General features: G+C 44.1%; 1 protein-coding gene across 1 annotated transcript in view; it reads left to right on the top strand.

Annotated features, from left to right (window-relative positions):
• LOC124038261 (mucin-5AC-like) overlaps nt 1-18,404 on the top strand; it is a gene marked incomplete at its 3' end in the record, with an annotated part of 81,826 nt that overhangs the window by 37,827 nt on the left and 25,595 nt on the right. The window contains 11 exon segments of the mRNA XM_046353940.1: nt 8,437-8,561; nt 8,686-8,748; nt 8,876-9,078; nt 9,249-9,316; nt 9,918-10,032; nt 11,287-11,371; nt 11,588-11,691; nt 12,733-12,952; nt 13,278-13,403; nt 14,767-14,884; nt 15,379-15,517. Coding sequence (XP_046209896.1) covers nt 8,437-8,561; nt 8,686-8,748; nt 8,876-9,078; nt 9,249-9,316; nt 9,918-10,032; nt 11,287-11,371; nt 11,588-11,691; nt 12,733-12,952; nt 13,278-13,403; nt 14,767-14,884; nt 15,379-15,517 — 1,366 coding nt within the window.

The raw sequence follows: 18,404 nt of genomic DNA, 5'->3' as shown, positions 1-18,404 counted from the left end.
TGTTCTATCTGAAGTATCACTACTCTGTTCTATCTGTATCACTACTCTGTTCTATCTGAAGTATCACTACTCTGTTCTATCTGAAGTATCACTACTCTGTTCTATCTGAAGTATCACTACTCTATCTGAGGTATCACTACTCTGTTCTATCTGAAGTATCACAACTCTATCTGAAGTATCACTACTCTGTTCTATCTGAAGTATCACTACTCTGTTCTATCTGAAGTATCACTACTCGGTTCTATCTGAAGTATCACTACTCTGTTCTATCTGAAGTATCACTACTCTATCTGAAGTATCACTACTCTGTTCTATCTGAAGTATCTCTACTCTGTTCTATCTAGTGTCACTACTCTGTTCTATCTGAAGAATCACTACTCTATCTGAAGTATCACTACTCTGTTCTATCTGAAGTATCACTACTCGGTTCTATCTGAAGTATCACTACTCTGTTCTATCTGAAGTATCACTACTCTGTTCTATCTAGTGTCACTACTCTGTTCTATCTGAAGTATCACTACTCTATCTGAAGTATCACTACTCTATCTGAAGTATCACTACTCTGTTCTATATGCAGTATCACTACTCTGTCCTATCTAAAGTATCACTGCTCTAAGTGAAGTACTATTACTTTTACTATTACTTTATCACTACTCTGTTCTATCTGAAGTACCACTACTCTGTTATATCTGAAGTACCACTACTCTGTTCTATCTGAAGTATCACTACTATGTTCTATCTGAAGTATCACTACTCTATCTGAAGTATCACTACTCTGTTCTTGTCACGCCTTGGTCATTGTATTTTGTGTTTTTGTTATATGTTTGTGTAGGCCAGGGTGTGACATTGGTTTATATGTTGTTTTCGTATTGGGGTTTGTATTATTTGGGATCGCGGCTGATTAGGGATGTTGTTAGGCTTGGCTGCCTGAGGCGATTCTCAATCAGAGTCAGGTGCTTGTTGTTGTCTCTGATTGGGAACCGTATTTAGGCAGCCTGACTTTCGCTTTGTATTTTGTGGGTGTTTGTTCCTGTCTCTGTGTAGAGTTCACCAGATAGGCTGTAATAGGTTTCACGTTCCGTTTGTTGTTTTTGTATTTATGAGTTATTTCGTGTATCGTTCCGTTTTCCTTCATTAAAGTCTTGAGTAACCACTACGCTGCATTTCGGTCCGACTCTCTTCCTTCAACAGACGAACGCCGTTACAGAAACACCCACCCCTCACGGACCGAGCAGCGTGTAACTGGCAACGACGTTATGGACAGCAGAAGCATGGAGTATACGACGTGGGAAGAAATCGACAGGTGGGCGGCCGACCCAGAGAGAGTGCAGGAGCCCGCTTGGGATTCGCTTCAGCAATGCGAAGAGGGCTATAGATGAATGGAGTCGAAAAGGAGAACACGGCGACGCAGAGCGAAAACCGAAAGTAAACCCCAATTGTTTATTGGGGGAGGGCGCAGAGAGAGAGTGGCTGAGTCAGGGTTCAGACCTGAGCCAACTCTCCCTGTTAATCGTGAAGAGCAGTTGCAGTGGGAGAGACTGCACCACTTGGAGAATTGGACATGGGAGGAGGAATTAGACGGTAAAGGACCTTGGGCTCAGCCTGGAGAATATCGCCGTCCCAAGGAAGAAATAGATGCGGCTAAAGCGGAGAGGCACTGGTATGGGGAGGCAGCACGGCGACGCGGTTGGAAGCCGGAAAAGCAGCCCAAAATTTTTTTGGGGGGAGGCTAGAAGGGAGAGTAGTTATGCCAGGTAGGAGACCTGCGCAAACTCCCTGTGCTCACCGTTGGGCTAGTGAGACCGGGCAGGCACCGTGTTATGCTATGGAGCGCACAGTGTTTCCAGTGCGGGTGCAGAGCCAGGTGCGGCACATACCAGCCCTTCTTATTGGCCGGGCTAGAGTGGGCATCGAGCCAGGTAAGCTTGGGCAGGTTCGGTGCTCAAGAGCTCCAGTGCGCCTGCACGGTCCGGTCTATCCAGAGCCACCTCTACACACCAGTCCTCCGGTAGCAGCTCCCGCACCAGGCTTCCTGTGCGTGTCCTCGATCCAGTACCACCAGTTCCAGCACCACGCACCAGGCCTCCAGTGCGCCTCGCCTGTTCAGCGCAGCCAGCGCTTTTCATTTACATTTACATTTAAGTCATTTAGCAGACGCTCTTATCCAGAGCGACTTACAAATTGGTGCATTCACCTTATGACATCCAGTGGAACAGCCACTTTACAATAGTGCATCTAAATCTTTTAAGGGGGGGGGTGAGAAGGATTACTTTATCCTATCCTAGGTATTCCTTAAAGAGGTGGGGTTTCAGGTGTCTCCGGAAGGTGGTGATTGACTCCGCTGTCCTGGCGTCGTGAGGGAGTTTGTTCCACCATTGGGGGGCCAGAGCAGCGAACAGTTTTGACTGGGCTGAGCGGGAACTGTATTTCCTCAGTGGTAGGGAGGCGAGCAGGCCAGAGGTGGATGAACGCAGTGCCCTTGTTTGGGTGTAGGGCCTGATCAGAGCCTGGAGGTACTGAGGTGCCGTTCCCCTCACAGCTCCGTAGGCAAGCACCATGGTCTTGTAGCGGATGCGAGCTTCAACTGGAAGCCAGTGGAGAGAGCGGAGGAGCGGGGTGACGTGAGAGAACTTGGGAAGGTTGAACACCAGACGGGCTGCGACGTTCTGGATGAGTTGTAGGGGTTTAATGGCACAGGCAGGGAGCCCAGCCAACAGCGAGTTGCAGTAATCCAGACAGGAGATGACAAGTGCCTGGATTAGGACCTGCGCCGCTTCCTGTGTGAGGCAGGGTCGTACTCTGCGGATGATGTAGAGCATGAACCTACAGGAACGGGCCACCGCCTTGATGTTAGTTGAGAACGACAGGGTGTTGTCCAGGATCACGCCAAGGTTCTTAGCGCTCTGGGAGGAGGACACAGTGGAGTTGTCAACCGTGATGGCGAGATCATGGAATGGGCAGTCCTTCCCCGGGAGGAAGAGCAGCTCCGTCTTGCCGAGGTTCAGCTTGAGGTGGTGATCCGTCATCCACACTGATATGTCTGCCAGACATGCAGAGATGCGGTTCGCCACCTGGTCATCAGAAGGGGGAAAGGAGAAGATTAATTGTGTGTCATCTGCATAGCAATGATAGGAGAGACCATGTGAGGTTATGACAGAGCCAAGTGACTTGGTGTATAGCGAGAATAGGAGAGGGCCTAGAACAGAGCCCTGGGGGACACCAGTGATGAGAGCGTGTGGTGAGGAGACAGATTCTCGCCACGCCACCTGGTAGGAGCGACCTGTCAGGTAGGACGCAATCCAAGCGTGGGACGCGCCGGAGATGCCCAACTCGGAGAGGGTGGAGAGGAGGATCTGATGGTTCACAGTATCGAAGGCAGCCGATAGGTCTAGAAGGATGAGAGCAGAGGAGAGAGAGTTAGCTTTAGCAGTGCGGAGTGCCTCCGTGATATAGAGAAGAGCAGTCTCAGTTGAATGACTAGTCTTGAAACCTGACTGATTTGGATCAAGAAGGTCATTCTGAGAGAGATAGCGGGAGAGCTGGCCAAGGACGGCACGTTCAAGAGTTTTGGAGAGAAAAGAAAGAAGGGATACTGGTCTGTAGTTGTTGACATCGGAGGGATCGAGTGTAGGTTTTTTCAGAAGGGGTGCAACTCTCGCTCTCTTGAGGACGGAAGGGACGTAGCCAGCGGTCAGGGATGAGTTGATGAGCGAGGTGAGGTAAGGGAGAAGGTCTCCGGAAATGGTCTGGAGAAGAGAGGAGGGGATAGGGTCAAGCGGGCAGGTTGTTGGGCGGCCGGCCGTCACAAGACGCAAGATTTCATCTGGAGAGAGAGGGGAGAAAGAGGTCAGAGCACAGGGTAGGGCAGTGTGAGCAGAACCAGCGGTGTCGTTTGACTTAGCAAACGAGGATCGGATGTTGTCGACCTTCTTTTCAAAATTTTTGACGAAGTCATCTGCAGAGAGGGAGGAGGGGGGGGATTCAGGAGGGAGGAGAAGGTGGCAAAGAGCTTCCTAGGGTTAGAGGCAGATGCTTGGAATGTAGAGTGGTAGAAAGTGGCTTTACCAGCAGAGACAGAGGAGGAAAATGTAGAGAGGAGGGAGTGAAAGGATGCCAGGTCCGCAGGGAGGCGAGTTTTCCTCCATTTCCGCTCGGCTGCCCGGAGCCCTGTTCTGTGAGCTCGCAATGAGTCGTCGAGCCACGGAGCGGGAGGGGAGGACCGAGCCGGCCTGGAGGATAGGGGACATAGAGAGTCAAAGGATGCAGAAAGGGAGGAGAGGAGGGTTGAGGAGGCAGAATCAGGAGATAGGTTGGAGAAGGTTTGAGCAGAGGGAAGAGATGATAGAATGGAAGAGGAGAGAGTAGCGGGGGAGAGAGAGCGAAGGTTGGGACGGCGCGATACCATCCGAGTAGGGGCAGTGTGGGAAGTGTTGGATGAGAGCGAGAGGGAAAAGGATACAAGGTAGTGGTCGGAGACTTGGAGGGGAGTTGCAATGAGGTTAGTGGAAGAACAGCATCTAGTAAAGATGAGGTCGAGCGTATTGCCTGCCTTGTGAGTAGGGGGGAAGGTGAGAGGGTGAGGTCAAAAGAGGAGAGGAGTGGAAAGAAGGAGGCAGAGAGGAATGAGTCAAAGGTAGACGTGGGGAGGTTAAAGTCACTCAGAACTGTGAGAGGTGAGCCATCCTCAGGAAAGGAGCTTATCAAGGCATCAAGCTCATTGATGAACTCTCCGAGGGAACCTGGAGGGCGATAAATGATAAGGATGTTAAGCTTGAAAGGGCTGGTAACTGTGACAGCATGGAATTCAAAGGAGGCAATAGACAGATGGGTAAGGGGAGAAAGAGAGAATGACCACTTGGGAGAGATGAGGATCCCGGTGCCACCACCCCGCTGACCAGAAGCTCTCTTTTCTCCTCTCCTGCGCTGTCGGAGTCTCCCGCCTGTTTAGCACAGCCAGAGCCTTTCTCCTCTCCTGCGCTGCCGGAGTCTCCAGTCTGCCCAACGCCGCCAGTGCTCCCATTCGGCCCAACGCCGCCAGTGCTCCCAGTCGGCCCAGCGCGGCCAGTGCTCCCAGTCTGCCCAGCGCGGCCAGTGCTCCCAGTCTGCCCAGCGCCGCCAGTGCTCCCAGTCTGCCCAGCGCCGCCAGTGCTCCCAGTCTGCCCAGCGCCGCCAGTGCTCCCAGTCTGCCCAGCGCCGCCAGTCTGCCCAGCGCCGCCAGTGCCGCCAGTCAGCCCAGCGCTGCCCGACAACCAGTCTCTTCCAGATCTGCCCGACAACCAGTCTCTTCCAGATCTGCTCGACAACCAGTCTCTTCCAGATCTGCCAGCCAGTATTTCCCGGAGCCTACTACCTGCCTGAGCTTCATCTCAGTACTGGGCTTCCTCTCAGTACTGGGCTTCCTCTCAGTACTGGGCTTCCCCTCAGTCCCGGGCTTCCCCTCAGTACCGGGCTTCCCCTCAGTCCCGGGCTGCTTCGGTCCCGAGCTGCCCCTCTGTCCCGAGCTGCCCCTCTGTCCCGGGCTGCCACTCTGTCCCGAGCTGCCCCTCTGTCCTGAGATGCCCCTCTGTCCTGAGATGCCCCTCTGTCCTGAGATGCCCCTCTGTCCTTAGCTGCCCCTCTGTCCCGAGCTGCCCCTCTGTCCCGGGCTGCCCCTCTGTCCTGAGATGCCCCTTTGTCCTGAGATGCCCCTCTGTCCCGAGCTGCTCCTCAGTTATGTGGGGATCTGGGTGAGGACTATTAGGCCATGGTCGGCGGCGAAGGTGGATTATCCCAGGACGCGAAAGGGGAGGAAATAGGACATTAATGGAGTGGGGTCCACGTCCCGAGCCAGAACCGCCACCATGGACAGACGCCCACCCTGACCCTCCCTATGCTCTTGAGGTGCGTCCGGGAGTCCGCACCTTAGGGGGGGGTTCTGTCACGCCTTGGTCATTGTATTTTGTGTTTTTGTTATATGTTTGGGTAGGCCAGGGTGTGACATGGGTTTATATGTTGTATTCGTATTGGGGCTTGGCTGCCTGAGGCGATTCTCAATCAGAGTCAGGTGCTTGTTGTTGTCTCTGATTGGGAACCGTACTTAGGCAGCCTGACTTTCGCTTTGTATTTTGTGGGTGTTTGTTCCTGTCTCTGTGTAGTGTTCACCAGATAGGCTGTAATAGGTTTCACGTTCCGTTTGTTGTTTTTGTATTTATGAGTTTTTTCATGTATCGTTCCGTTTTCCTTCATTAAAGTCTTGAGTAACCACTACGCTGCATTTCGGTCTGACTCTCTTCCTTCAATAGACGAACGCCGTTACAGTTCTATCTGAAGTATCACTACTCTGTTCTATCTGAAGTATCACTACTCTGTTCTATCTGAAGTATTACTACTCTGTTGTATCTGAAATATCACTACTCTGTTCTATCTGAAGTATCACTACTCTGTTCTATCTGAAGTATCACTACTCTGTTCTATCTGAAGTATCACTACTCTGTTCTATCTGAAGTATCACTACTCTATCTGAAGTATCATTACTCTGTTCTATCTGAAGTACCACTACTCTGTTCTATCTGAAGTATCACTACTCTATCTGAAGTATCATTACTCTGTTCTATCTAGTGTCACTACTCTGTTCTATCTGAAGTATCACTACTCTGTTCTATCTGAAATATCACTACTCTGTTCTATCTGAAATATCACTACTGTGTTCTAACACAACAGCCATCCTGTTAGTACAAGTATATTTCAGTGAATTAGAATTGAGCTGAGCTTGACACCTCATCTTCTACTGCCTGACTGTGTAGTGTGTTCACCAAAAGCTGATGATGAATTGTAAATAAGTTGTTAAATCAATATTTGGTCATGTCCTTTTAATGGTTCATTAGAGATCTGAGTACTTAGAAATGACTGAGTGGTGGAGTTGATGATGATACGCTTCCTCCAACCAAAAACAAATCATCTGTAGACACACCCCAGAGCTTGAACAACTGTAGGACATCTATATGAATGCGTCCCAAATGGCCCTCTGTTCCCTATATAGTGCACTACTTCTGACCAGAGCCCTAGGAGGTAGGGTGCTATTTGGGATTGATCCTACAACTTTGTGGTCCAGTGGTGAGTCCTGGCTGTGAAGCAGACTGTGTCCATAAAAAGACTAACACAAACTTTCTTCCCTCTTCTCCAATAACAGGCAATGAAACATGACAAGTAGTAAACCACAACTGAAGTTATATAACACTGAAGTTCAAACAAGTTAATGTCACCAGGTTTAAAGGTTTATTTGAACATCTTTGTACATATGCAGAACATACATAAAATTTGATGTCATACAATATATTATAAACCAGGTAAAATCATAAAAACCAGCATAAACAGATGGACAGCGCATCATCCATTAGTCATTAAAAGGCCCACTCCTTCATTTGAAAAAGAACTAAACGGCAGCCCCGTCACTTGGTTTGCTATAGAAGCTGAGGGATAGGGCTGGAGAAATGTAACCACTCAAACATGTCTGTGGCATAAATGGCTGTAAATATCACAGACTGGCCCTTTAAAGATTTATGAAACAATCTAAGATTCTGTAGAATGTTGATGAGTCTGTCCATTCATCACAGTTTAGATAAGAGTTTACTGTAATCAATATGTGCCCAAATGGCACCCTATACCCTACACCATACACGAGGACTCTGTTCACTATACACTGAATGTACAAAACATTCCTTATATTGAGTTGCCCGTCACCCTTTCGCTTTCAGAACAGCCTCAATTCGTCAGGCCATGGACTCTACAGGGTGTTGAAAGCGTTCCACAGGGATGCTGGCCCACGTCGATCCCAATGCTTCCAACAGTTGTGTCAAGTTGGCTGGATGTCCTTTGGGTGATGGACAATTCTTGATACACACGGGAAAATGTTAAGTGTGAAAAACCCAGCAGCATTGCAGTTCGTGACACAAGCCGGTGCCCTGGCACCTACTACCAAACCCCTTTCATAGGCACTTAAATCTTTTGTCTTGCCCGTTCATCCTCTGAATAGCAGACATACACAATCCATGTCTCAATTGTCTCAAGGCTTAAACATCTTTCTTTAACCTTCCCTTCATCTACACTGATTGAAGTGGATTTAACAGGTGACATCAATCAGGGATCACAGCTTTCACCTGGAGTCTTATTGTTATGTACACTCATTGTATAGGGAATAGGGAACAATTTTGGGCTGTATGCTACTTATCAGGAATATCGATAGTTACCTAGGGATTATTATAATTAATACATTACACAATGTCAATTACAGTAAAGGTAATCCTACCTCTGACAAACAGACAAACAGAACAATGGTAACACCTAAAGTTTGATCAGTCCCCTCCTTAGATACAGAATCAACTATCCCAGCATCATCAAGGTACTTCCTTGAGTGTAGTAGTTTAAAAGCAGGCACCTGGTGCCTCACGGTATCAGTAGGAACAGGAAGAGTACCTGTTCAGGTGGACCAGGACGACTCGTTAGAAGAACCATCATGGCACTCCAATGGGTGAAGCCGTGGATCGCTCTGCTCTTCGGACTATCTGCTGCACATTCTGAGACTGGTAAGAAAAGATATGACGAAATACAATTTATTCTCACTTTAGATTAAGTCATGTAGCCTAGTTGAGGAACTAAAGAGGAGCTGGGTTACAAACAAAATAACACTTGTTCCCTGTTTATTTCCAGTTATGATTCCAGACATGACTTCCATTGGGAGTCTATATGATTCCAAACTGCAAATCGTATCAGGTAATTTGTGTTGTTGAATATATGTCACCAAATACTCAAATATCTATATTCTACTCTACTGTTATATTATGCATCTTATATTCAGATATGAATGGTGCAACTATACTGTACATTTCCCCCCATGCAGCAGGAGTGAGTCCCACTCATAACGGGCAGGTCTGCAGCACATGGGGTAACTACCACTACAAAACCTACGATGGAGACCTCTTCCAGCTGCCCTACACCTGTAACTACGTGCTGTCGTCATTGTGTAAGAGCAGCAGCGGCTACGAGGCCTTTAACATTCAGCTGCAGCGCGGGGAGGTAGATGGGCTGCCCACCATCACCAAGGTATTCCTTTGTGATCAGTCCTTTGATTGTTGTACATTTCACTATTGATTAATTGTTTTTAAATTGCAGTATTGATTAATAGTTTGTATTGCTCTATGATCTTAATGTAAGGTGACCTTGAGGGTCCTGAAAGGCGTCTGTCAAATAAAACTACTATTATTATTACGAAGGTTTCTTTGAAGCTGGATGGAACCTTCGTGGAGCTGGCCAACGGTAACGTCAGCGTCAACGGATTACAGTGAGTTCCCAGTCTAGTCAACAATGGATCTCAGATGTGGAAAACCATTGGCTCTCAGATGTGTAAAATACATAGTAATACAGGAAGTATATGATACGGGGGTTTGTAATCACTTAACTACATCCAATGGGATTCATTTTATTCAGAGATCAATCTTTTTTTAGTTCAGTTTAAAAAAGATTGGAACAAATTTTATTTTCACTTCACCTGCATTCAGTTGCTACTTTTGTGCAAAGACTTGAGGTAAAATACATAAGTTTAAAAAAATGCATCATCATTAATCTCATCTTGAGATAAATCTTTTGCAGTTTTAACATAATCTACATGATGTCAGTTTCAACGGGCAACAGTGAGTTCATCAGTGATCTAAAAGCATTCAGAGGTCAAACTCTTATTCTGAAGTTCAGTTGATGTGCATTTACAGATGAAAGTTACCAAGCTGAAATGCCATTTGATGAAATCCTATACAGACATTATTAACTGGTACAGTCTCAACAGGGGAGGAAGAAAAATACAAAGAAAATACTGTAAAGGACCATTTTGACCCTTGTTGGAATACAGACTCTCCTCTCTGATGAACACTATTGTTTTGTCCCTCTAGGGTCACCATACCGTTTGGTCAGTTTAACGTCTTCATTGAGAGGACCGTTTCCTATGTGAAGATCACAGCTAAGCTGGGGTTAGTCATCATGTGGAATGAAGATGATTCCCTCTGGGTATGTGTTTAGTTTGCTTACTCATTCCATATGTCTTCTGTTACACTACAGTGATATGTGGTTGTTTCACCTACTTTGGCTCAATACACTGATTGTAAATCACCCTGGGGAAATAGGGGAACTGTTGGGATAAGAGAGGGACAGTGTTAGGGGAACTGTTGGGATAAGAGTGGGAACATCAGTGTTAGGGGAACTGTTGGGATAAGAGTGGGAACATCAGTGTTAGGGGAACTGTTGGGATAAGAGTGGGAACATCAGTGTTTGGGGAACTGTTGGGATAAGAGTGGGAACATCAGTGTTAGGGGAACTGTTGGGATAAGAGTGGGAACAGAGTGTTAGGGGAACTGTTGGGATAAGAGTGGGAACATCAGTGTTAGGGGAACTGTTGGGATAAGAGTGGGAACTGTTGGGATAAGAGTGGGAACTGTTGGGATAAGAGTGGGAACATCAGTCTTAGGGGAACTGTTGGGATAAGAGAGGGAACATCAGTGTTAGGGGAACTGTTGGGATAAGAGAGGGAACATCAGTGTTAGGGGAACTGTTGGGATGAGAGTGGGAACAGTTTAATCAGTTCACATTGGTTTTGTAGGTGGAGCTGGACTCAAAGTTCCAGAGTGTGGTTAGATCAGAAGACACAATATTGTCTCAATACATATTGACATTGTAGAGAGTAAATACTGTATGTATCATCATTCCCCTTCGTGTGTACATAAATAATCCCAGTTTACTCAAATATCATAATCTCAGACTGAAACTAACTTGCAAAGCAGACAAACCAGTTTTCAGGCAACTCACATTCAATTTAATGACGAAAACATAATAAATATGATGTTTAATTTAATTAAAACATTTTAAATGCATGCGAGAAAATAGAAAACAACATGGTGAGAGTTTAAAAGCTTTAAACAACATGGTGAGAGTTTAAAAGGTTTTTACAACACGATGAGAGTTTAAAAGGTTTTAAAGGGAAGAGTGCATGTGCAGGAGAGGTAAAAAACAGAGGGAATTGTAAGACACCTCCCCCTGTCAGATGTTTATAGAACACAAACCAACAAAAAATAGAATCCTGATTATTAAAACAGAGAAACAATTGTTTTGTGTTAACCTCCCACTCCTTGTACACAGTGACATGTACTGGACATAGGTATATCAAATCAAATTATATTGGTGTGTGAAATGTACATATATATGAACTGCTGAAGGCAGCTAGCTTGCAATGCATTAACCCTCAGTCATCTTCCATTGGTTTTATAGGTGGAGCTGGACTCAAAGTTCCAGAATCAGACATGTGGGCTGTGTGGAGACTTCAACGGAGTCCAGAACGAGTTCAATAGGAATGGTAAACAAAATCACCAAATGTCTTAGAGGGGCGGATTACGCTCCTGTTCTGTTTATGAATGTGTGGGTTCAATCTATGGGTTAGGAAGGGGTTATAAAGTATTTTTTAGGTACCATTTTAAGAAAGGGTTACCAAAAACACAAAACACATGATGACAGAGACTGTTTGTAAGGGGAAATAAACAGGTTAGATAAAACTATGTTTCTTTTCCCACAGATGATGATCTGAAGATAATCGACTATGCTGATATTTGGAAGATGAATGGCCCAACAGAAACCTGTACAGAAATCCCTGTTCACACTGAGCAGTGTGAAGACCAGGTATTTACAAGTCTAGAGTTGAGCTGTATTTTTTTAATATATTTTTTTATTTCACCTCTTTTAACCAGGAAGGCTAGTTGAGAACAAGTTCTCATTTGCAACTGCGACCAACAAGTAATCTAACTAACAATTCCAAAACTACAGTATTATACACAGTGTAAGGGGATATAGAATATGTACATAAATATATATGAATGAGTGATGGTACAGAGCGGCATAGGCAAGATACAGTAGATGGTATCGAGTACAGTATATACATATGAGATGAGTATGTAAACAAAGTGGCATAGTTAAAGTGGCTAGTGATACATGTATTACATAAAGATGCAGTAGATGATATAGAGTACGGTATATACGTATACATATGAGATTAATAATGTAGGGTATGTAAACATTATATTAGGTAACATTGTTTAAAGTGGCTAGTGATATATTTTACATCATTTCCCATCAATTCCCATTATTAAAGTGGCTGGAGTTGAGTCAGTGTGTTGGCAGCAGCCACTCAATGTTAGTGGTGGCTGTTTAACAGTCTGATGGCCTTGAGATAGAAGCTGTTTTGTAAATGACATCGCCGAAGTCAAGGATTGGTAGGATAGTCAGTTTTACGAAGGTATGTTTGGCAGAATGAGTAAATGATGCTTTGTTGCGAAATAGGAAGCCGATTCTAGATTTAATTTTGAATTGGAGATGCTTAATGTGAGTCTGGAAGGAGAGTTTAGAGTCTAGCGAGACACCTAGGTATTTGTAGTCGTCCACATATTCTAAGTCAAAACCGTCCAGAGTAGTGATGCTGGACGGGCGGGGAGGTGCGGGCAGCGATCAGTTGAAGAGCATGCATTTAGTTTTACTTGCATTTAATAGCAGTTGGAGGCCACGGAAGGAGAGTTGTATGGCATTGAAGCTCATCTGGAGGTTAGTTAACACAGTGTCCAAAGAAGGGCCAGAAGTATACAGAATGGTGTCGTCTGTGTAGAGGTGGATCAGAGAATCAAACCGTCTGTTGCCTCTAGTAATTCTTCTTCTTCTTCATCCTTTCAGACCAAACTTTGTGAACAGCTTCTCACCAGTCTTGCCTTCAGTAGCTGTAAGGACCTGATTGCCACAGACTCCTTCATCAAGGCCTGTGCAGAAGACATGTGTCACTGTGGCAACAGCAGCAGCAGTGTCACCTGCGCCTGTCCCACCATGTCAGAGTACTCCCGCCAGTGTGCTCACGCAGGGGGGAAACCCCAGGAGTGGAAGACCGACCAGTTCTGCTGTAAGGGAACATTATTTGCATTACACATCCTTTTAGTTTTGATACTGGATTGTTTGTTTGTATTGCTCTGTTGGTAGTTTGGATGCGGGTAAAAGAAAACTCAGTTATATTGTAACTCAAAGTAAACACTTTTGATATGCAATAATGCTTCCTTAGGTAATCTATAGTCTTCTTCTTCGACATGCTTGTATTTACATTTATGTGACTGAAAACTGAGGAGCAAATCCCAATTTTCACTTCCAATGATGTCAATAGAAGATGTGAAAATGTGAAGTAATGAAGCCTCAGAAACAGATTTGTGACTCTGGTTATTTGTGTTGAGCAGTGGAGACGTGTCCTGTAAGCATGCAGTACCAGGAGTGTGGTAGTCCCTGCACTGATACCTGCTCCAACCCAATGAGGAACCAGCATTGTGAGGAACACTGCACCGACGGATGCTTCTGCCCTGCTGGTACATGCACTCATTACTGAATACAACATCATATATCAGCTATGTAACTATTTTAAAGTAGCTGAGTACAACATCATATATCAGCTATGTAACTATTTTAAAGTAGCTGAGTACAACATCATATATCAGCTATGTAACTATTTTAAAGTAGCTGAGTACAACATCATATATCAGCTAAGTAACTATTTTAAAGTAGCTGAATACAACATCATATATCAGCTATGTAACTATTTTAAAGTAGCTGAGTACAACATCATATATCAGCTATGTAACTATTTTAAAGTAGCTGAGTACAACATCATATATCAGCTATGTAACTATTTTAAAGTAGCTGAATACAACCGATGATGCCCTGATGCAGAGGTGCACCACAGGTCCCAGAGTGGTGGGGAAAATTGTTTTTCCCGGGGCCCGGAGCTTTTCCTAATCTGGTAACCTAACCCAGGTATACATCACAACCCTATAGGATCTGAATGTGATTAATTAGTAGTTGTGAAAAGGTATTTTATGGGCAATGATGGGAGTGGGACCAGATTTACATATTTAGCAGATGCTCTTATCCAGAGCGATTTACAGGAACAGTTAGGGTAAGTGCCTTGCTCAAAGGCACACTGACAGAATTTTCACCTAGTCAGGCCAGGGATTCAAACCATTGACCTTTCAGTTACTAGCCCAATGCTCTTAACCAATAGGCTACCTGCCGCCTAGGTATACAGATATATATTTTCTAAACAGGTCACAGGGTTTAAAAGAAATTCTGGAAAATCTCCTTGCTATTTAAACCAGGAAGACTGTATTAAAACTCATATCAGTTATGTGGCTATTTAAACCAGGAAGACATAGATTGGAAGAGTAGCCTTATTGTGGGATTGGAAGAGTAGCCTTATTGTGGGATTGGAAGAGTAGCCTTATTGTGGGACTGGAAGAGTAGCCTTATTGTGGGATTGGAAGAGTAGCCTTATTGTGGGACTGGAAGAGTAGCCTTATTGTGGGACTGGAAGAGTAGCCTTATTGTGGGACTGGAAGAGTAGCCTTATTGTGGGACTGGAAGAGTAGCCTTATTGTGGGACTGGAAGAGTAGCCTTATTGTGGGACTGGAAGAGTAGCCTTATTGTGGGACTGGAGATTTCATTATTTGATCAAAGTTCTGCAACAGATGTACCGTAGTAATGAAGATACTGATCTACATGGATCAATGTATTTTATGAGATAAGGAAGGACTAAATTCATTAATTGAATGTCATTCATGGGATCAGGTGACTAAATATATTTAATGTCATTATGGAACCAGGTGACTAAATGTAATGTATTGAATGTCATTATGGAACCAGGTGACTAAATGTTTTGAATGTCTTTCTCATAGGAACCGTGTTTGATGACATCACTCAGACTGGCTGTGTAGCTGTGAACCAGTGCTCTTGTCTCCACAACGGACAATCTTACCAGCCTGGACAATCATTCTCAAGAACATGCCACAAATGGTAAGAGCTGCATTGCGTTTATATTCACTGAATTGTTGTGTGTGTTGATCCGGGTGTGATGAGTCGGATGTGTTGAGGCTAAACTGACTGTCTCTCTCCGTTAGTACCTGTATCCAAGGCCTGTGGAGCCGGATGTGTTGAGGCTAAACTGACTGTCTCTCTCCGTTAGTACCTGTATCCAAGGCTAGTGGAGTCAGATGTGTTGAGGCTAAACTGACTGTCTCTCTCCGTTAGTACCTGTATCCAAGGCCTGTGGAGTCAGATGTGTTGAGGCTAAACTGACTGTCTCTCTCCATTAGTACCTGTATCCAAGGCCTGTGGAGTCAGATGTGTTGAGGCTAAACTGACTGTCTCTCTCCGTTAGTACCTGTATCCAAGGCTAGTGGAGTCGGATGTGTTGAGGCTAAACTGACTGTCTCTCTCCGTTAGTACCTGTATCCAAGACTAGTGGAGTCAGATGTGTTGAGGCTAAACTGACTGTCTCTCTCCGTTAGTACCTGTATCCAAGGCCAGTGGAGTTGTATGGATCTAGATTGCCCTGCTACCTGCTCCATAGTGGGAGGTTCCCACATCACCACCTACGATGGGAATGCCTACACCTTCCATGGAGACTGCTCATATGTCCTGTCCAAGGTTAGGGAACTAACCTACTGTATGGAGACTGCTCATATGTCCTGTCCAAGGGAGGGATCTAACCTACTGTATGGAGTGATATTAGTGCCAACAGAAAATATTGAATAAAAATGTGATTTCTTCATACAAATTCAAAGTGATTCAATTCAGATTCCATGTCAGGTGGCACTAATATGACTCCATGCTGACACATACTGTATGTTTAGTAGATTTAACTCCTAACTCGCTAGCGAACATATACTGGCCCACGAACCGGCCACATCCGGCATAGATTGCTGCCGACAGCTGGCAGCCACTTGCATTGGAAGTGTTTATACATACCATTAGCATCACTATCCATATTAATCTCATAAATACTTTTCAATCAAGTTGAACCATAATATGCAGTGCCTTCAAAGGTATTCACACCCAATAATGGCTGTGATAGGAGAAAACTGAGGATGGATTAACAACATTGTAGTTACTCCACAATACTAACCTAATTGACAAGTGAAAAGAAGGAATCCTGTACAGAAGAAAAACATTCCAAAACACACATCCTGTTTGCAACAAGGCACTAAAGTCATACTGCAAAAAATGTTGCAAGGCAATTCACTTTTTGTCATCAATAGAAAGTGTTATGTTTGGGGAAAATACAATACAACACATTACTGAGTACCACTCTTCATATTTTCAAGCATAGTGGTGACTGCACCATGTTATGCCTGCATCATGTTATGGGTATGCTTGTAATCGTTAAGGACTGGGGAGTTGTTCAGTATAAAAGATAAATGGAATGGAGTTAAGCACAGGAACAATCCTAGAGGAAAACCGGGTTCAGTCTGCTTTCCACCAGACACTGGGAGACAAATTCACCATTCAGCTGGATGATGACCTAAAACACAAGGCCAAGTATACACTGGAGTTGCTTACCAAGATGACATTGAATGTTCCTGAGTGGCCTAATTACAGTTTTGACTAAATCGGTTTTAAAATCTATGGCAAGACTTGAAAATGGCTGTCTATCAATGATCAACATCCAACTTGACAGAGCTTGAAGAATGTACAAAAAATAAATAATTGCAAATATTGTACAATCCAGGTGTGCAAAGCTCTTTGCAACTTACCCAGAAACACTCACAGCTGTAATCGCTGCCAAAGTTGATTCTAACATGTATTGATTCAGGGGTGTGAATACTAATGTAAATAAGATATTTCTGTATATCATTTTCAATATATTAGCAAACATTTCTAAAAACATGTTTTCACGTTGTCATTATTGCGTGAAAAAAAAACATATTTAATCCATTTTAAATTCAGGCTGTAACACAGCAACATGTGGAATAAGTCAAGGGGAGTGAATACTTCCTGAAGGAAATGTAATTCCCTAGGACAAAAAATAGGCAAGAAGTAAGTAGTGTGTTACAAAAAATGTGTTCCCTTAACCTTACTGTCATACCTAAACTTTACTATCATACAATAACCTGTCTAGGACGCCGTTCCGCTAGTGGAACCCCTCGCCGACAGCCAATGAAATTGCAGGGCGCCAAATTCAATCAACAGAAATCTCATAATTAAATTTTCTCAAACATACAAGTATTAGACACCATTTTAAAGATAACAGTTTCGTTAATACGACCACAGTGTCCGATTTCAATAAAGCTTGTCGGCGAAAGCAGAATATATCATTATGTTAGGTCAGCAACTAGTCGCAGAAAGTATACAGCGATTTTCCAAACAAAGAGAGGAGTCACAAAAAGCAGAAATAGAAATAAAATGAATAACTGACCTTTGATATTCTTCATCAGATGACACTCCCGGGACAACATGTTACACAATACATCTATGTTTTGTTCGATCAAGTTCATATTTATATCCAAAAACCTCAGTTTACATTTGGCTTTGCCTCCAAAACATCCCGTGAATTTGCACAGAGCCACATCAATTTACAGAAATACTCATAATAAACTTTGATAAAAGATACAAGTGTTATTCACAGATTTAAATATATACTTCTCCTTAATGCAACCACTGTAACAGATTTCAAACCATGCAATAATCTGAGTACGGCGCTCAGAGACCAACACAACCCAAGAAGATATCCACCATGTTGGAGTCAACATAAGTCAGAAATAGCATTATAAATATTCACTTACCTTTGATGATCTTCATCAGAATGCACTCCAAGGAAGCCCAGTTCCACAATAAATGTTTGATTTGTTCCATAAAGTCCATCATTTATGTCCAAATAACTCCTTTTGGTTCACGCGTTCAGTACACAATCTAAATTCACGAGGCGCGGGCAGGTCCAGGCAAAAGTTCAGAAGAAAAGTCATATTACAGTCCGTAGAAACATGTCAAACGAAGTATAGAATCAATCTTTAGGATGTTTTTAACATAAATCATGTTCCAACCGGAGAAATCCTTTGTCTTCAGAAAAGCAATGGAACAGAGCTCGCTCTCACTTGAACGTGCATGGTCAACGCATGTTCAGCTCATGGCACTCTGGGAGAGACCTTACTCAAACCCCTCTCATTCAGCACCACTTCACAGCTGAAGCATCATATAAGGTTCTAATGTCTGTTGACATCTAGTGGAAGCCTTAGGAAGTGCAACATGACCAATATTCCACTGTGTCTTCAATAGGAAATGAGTTGAAACATGACCAACCTCAGATTTCCCACTTCCTGGTTGGATTTTTTCTCAGGTTTTTGCCTGCCATATGAGTTCTGTTATACACACAGACATCATTCAAACAGTTTTAGAAACTTCAGAGTGTTTCCTATCAGAATCGACTAATAATATGCATATATTATCAACTGGGACTGAGTGGCAGGCAGTTTACTCTGGGTACGCTTTTCATCCAAACGTGAAAATGCTGCCCCCTATCCATAAAAAGATAACTTAA

The sequence above is a fragment of the Oncorhynchus gorbuscha genome, linkage group LG01, assembly GCF_021184085.1.
Source record: "Oncorhynchus gorbuscha isolate QuinsamMale2020 ecotype Even-year linkage group LG01, OgorEven_v1.0, whole genome shotgun sequence".
Classification (NCBI taxonomy): domain Eukaryota; kingdom Metazoa; phylum Chordata; class Actinopteri; order Salmoniformes; family Salmonidae; genus Oncorhynchus; species Oncorhynchus gorbuscha.
This window is presented reverse-complemented; position numbering and strand designations above follow the sequence as displayed.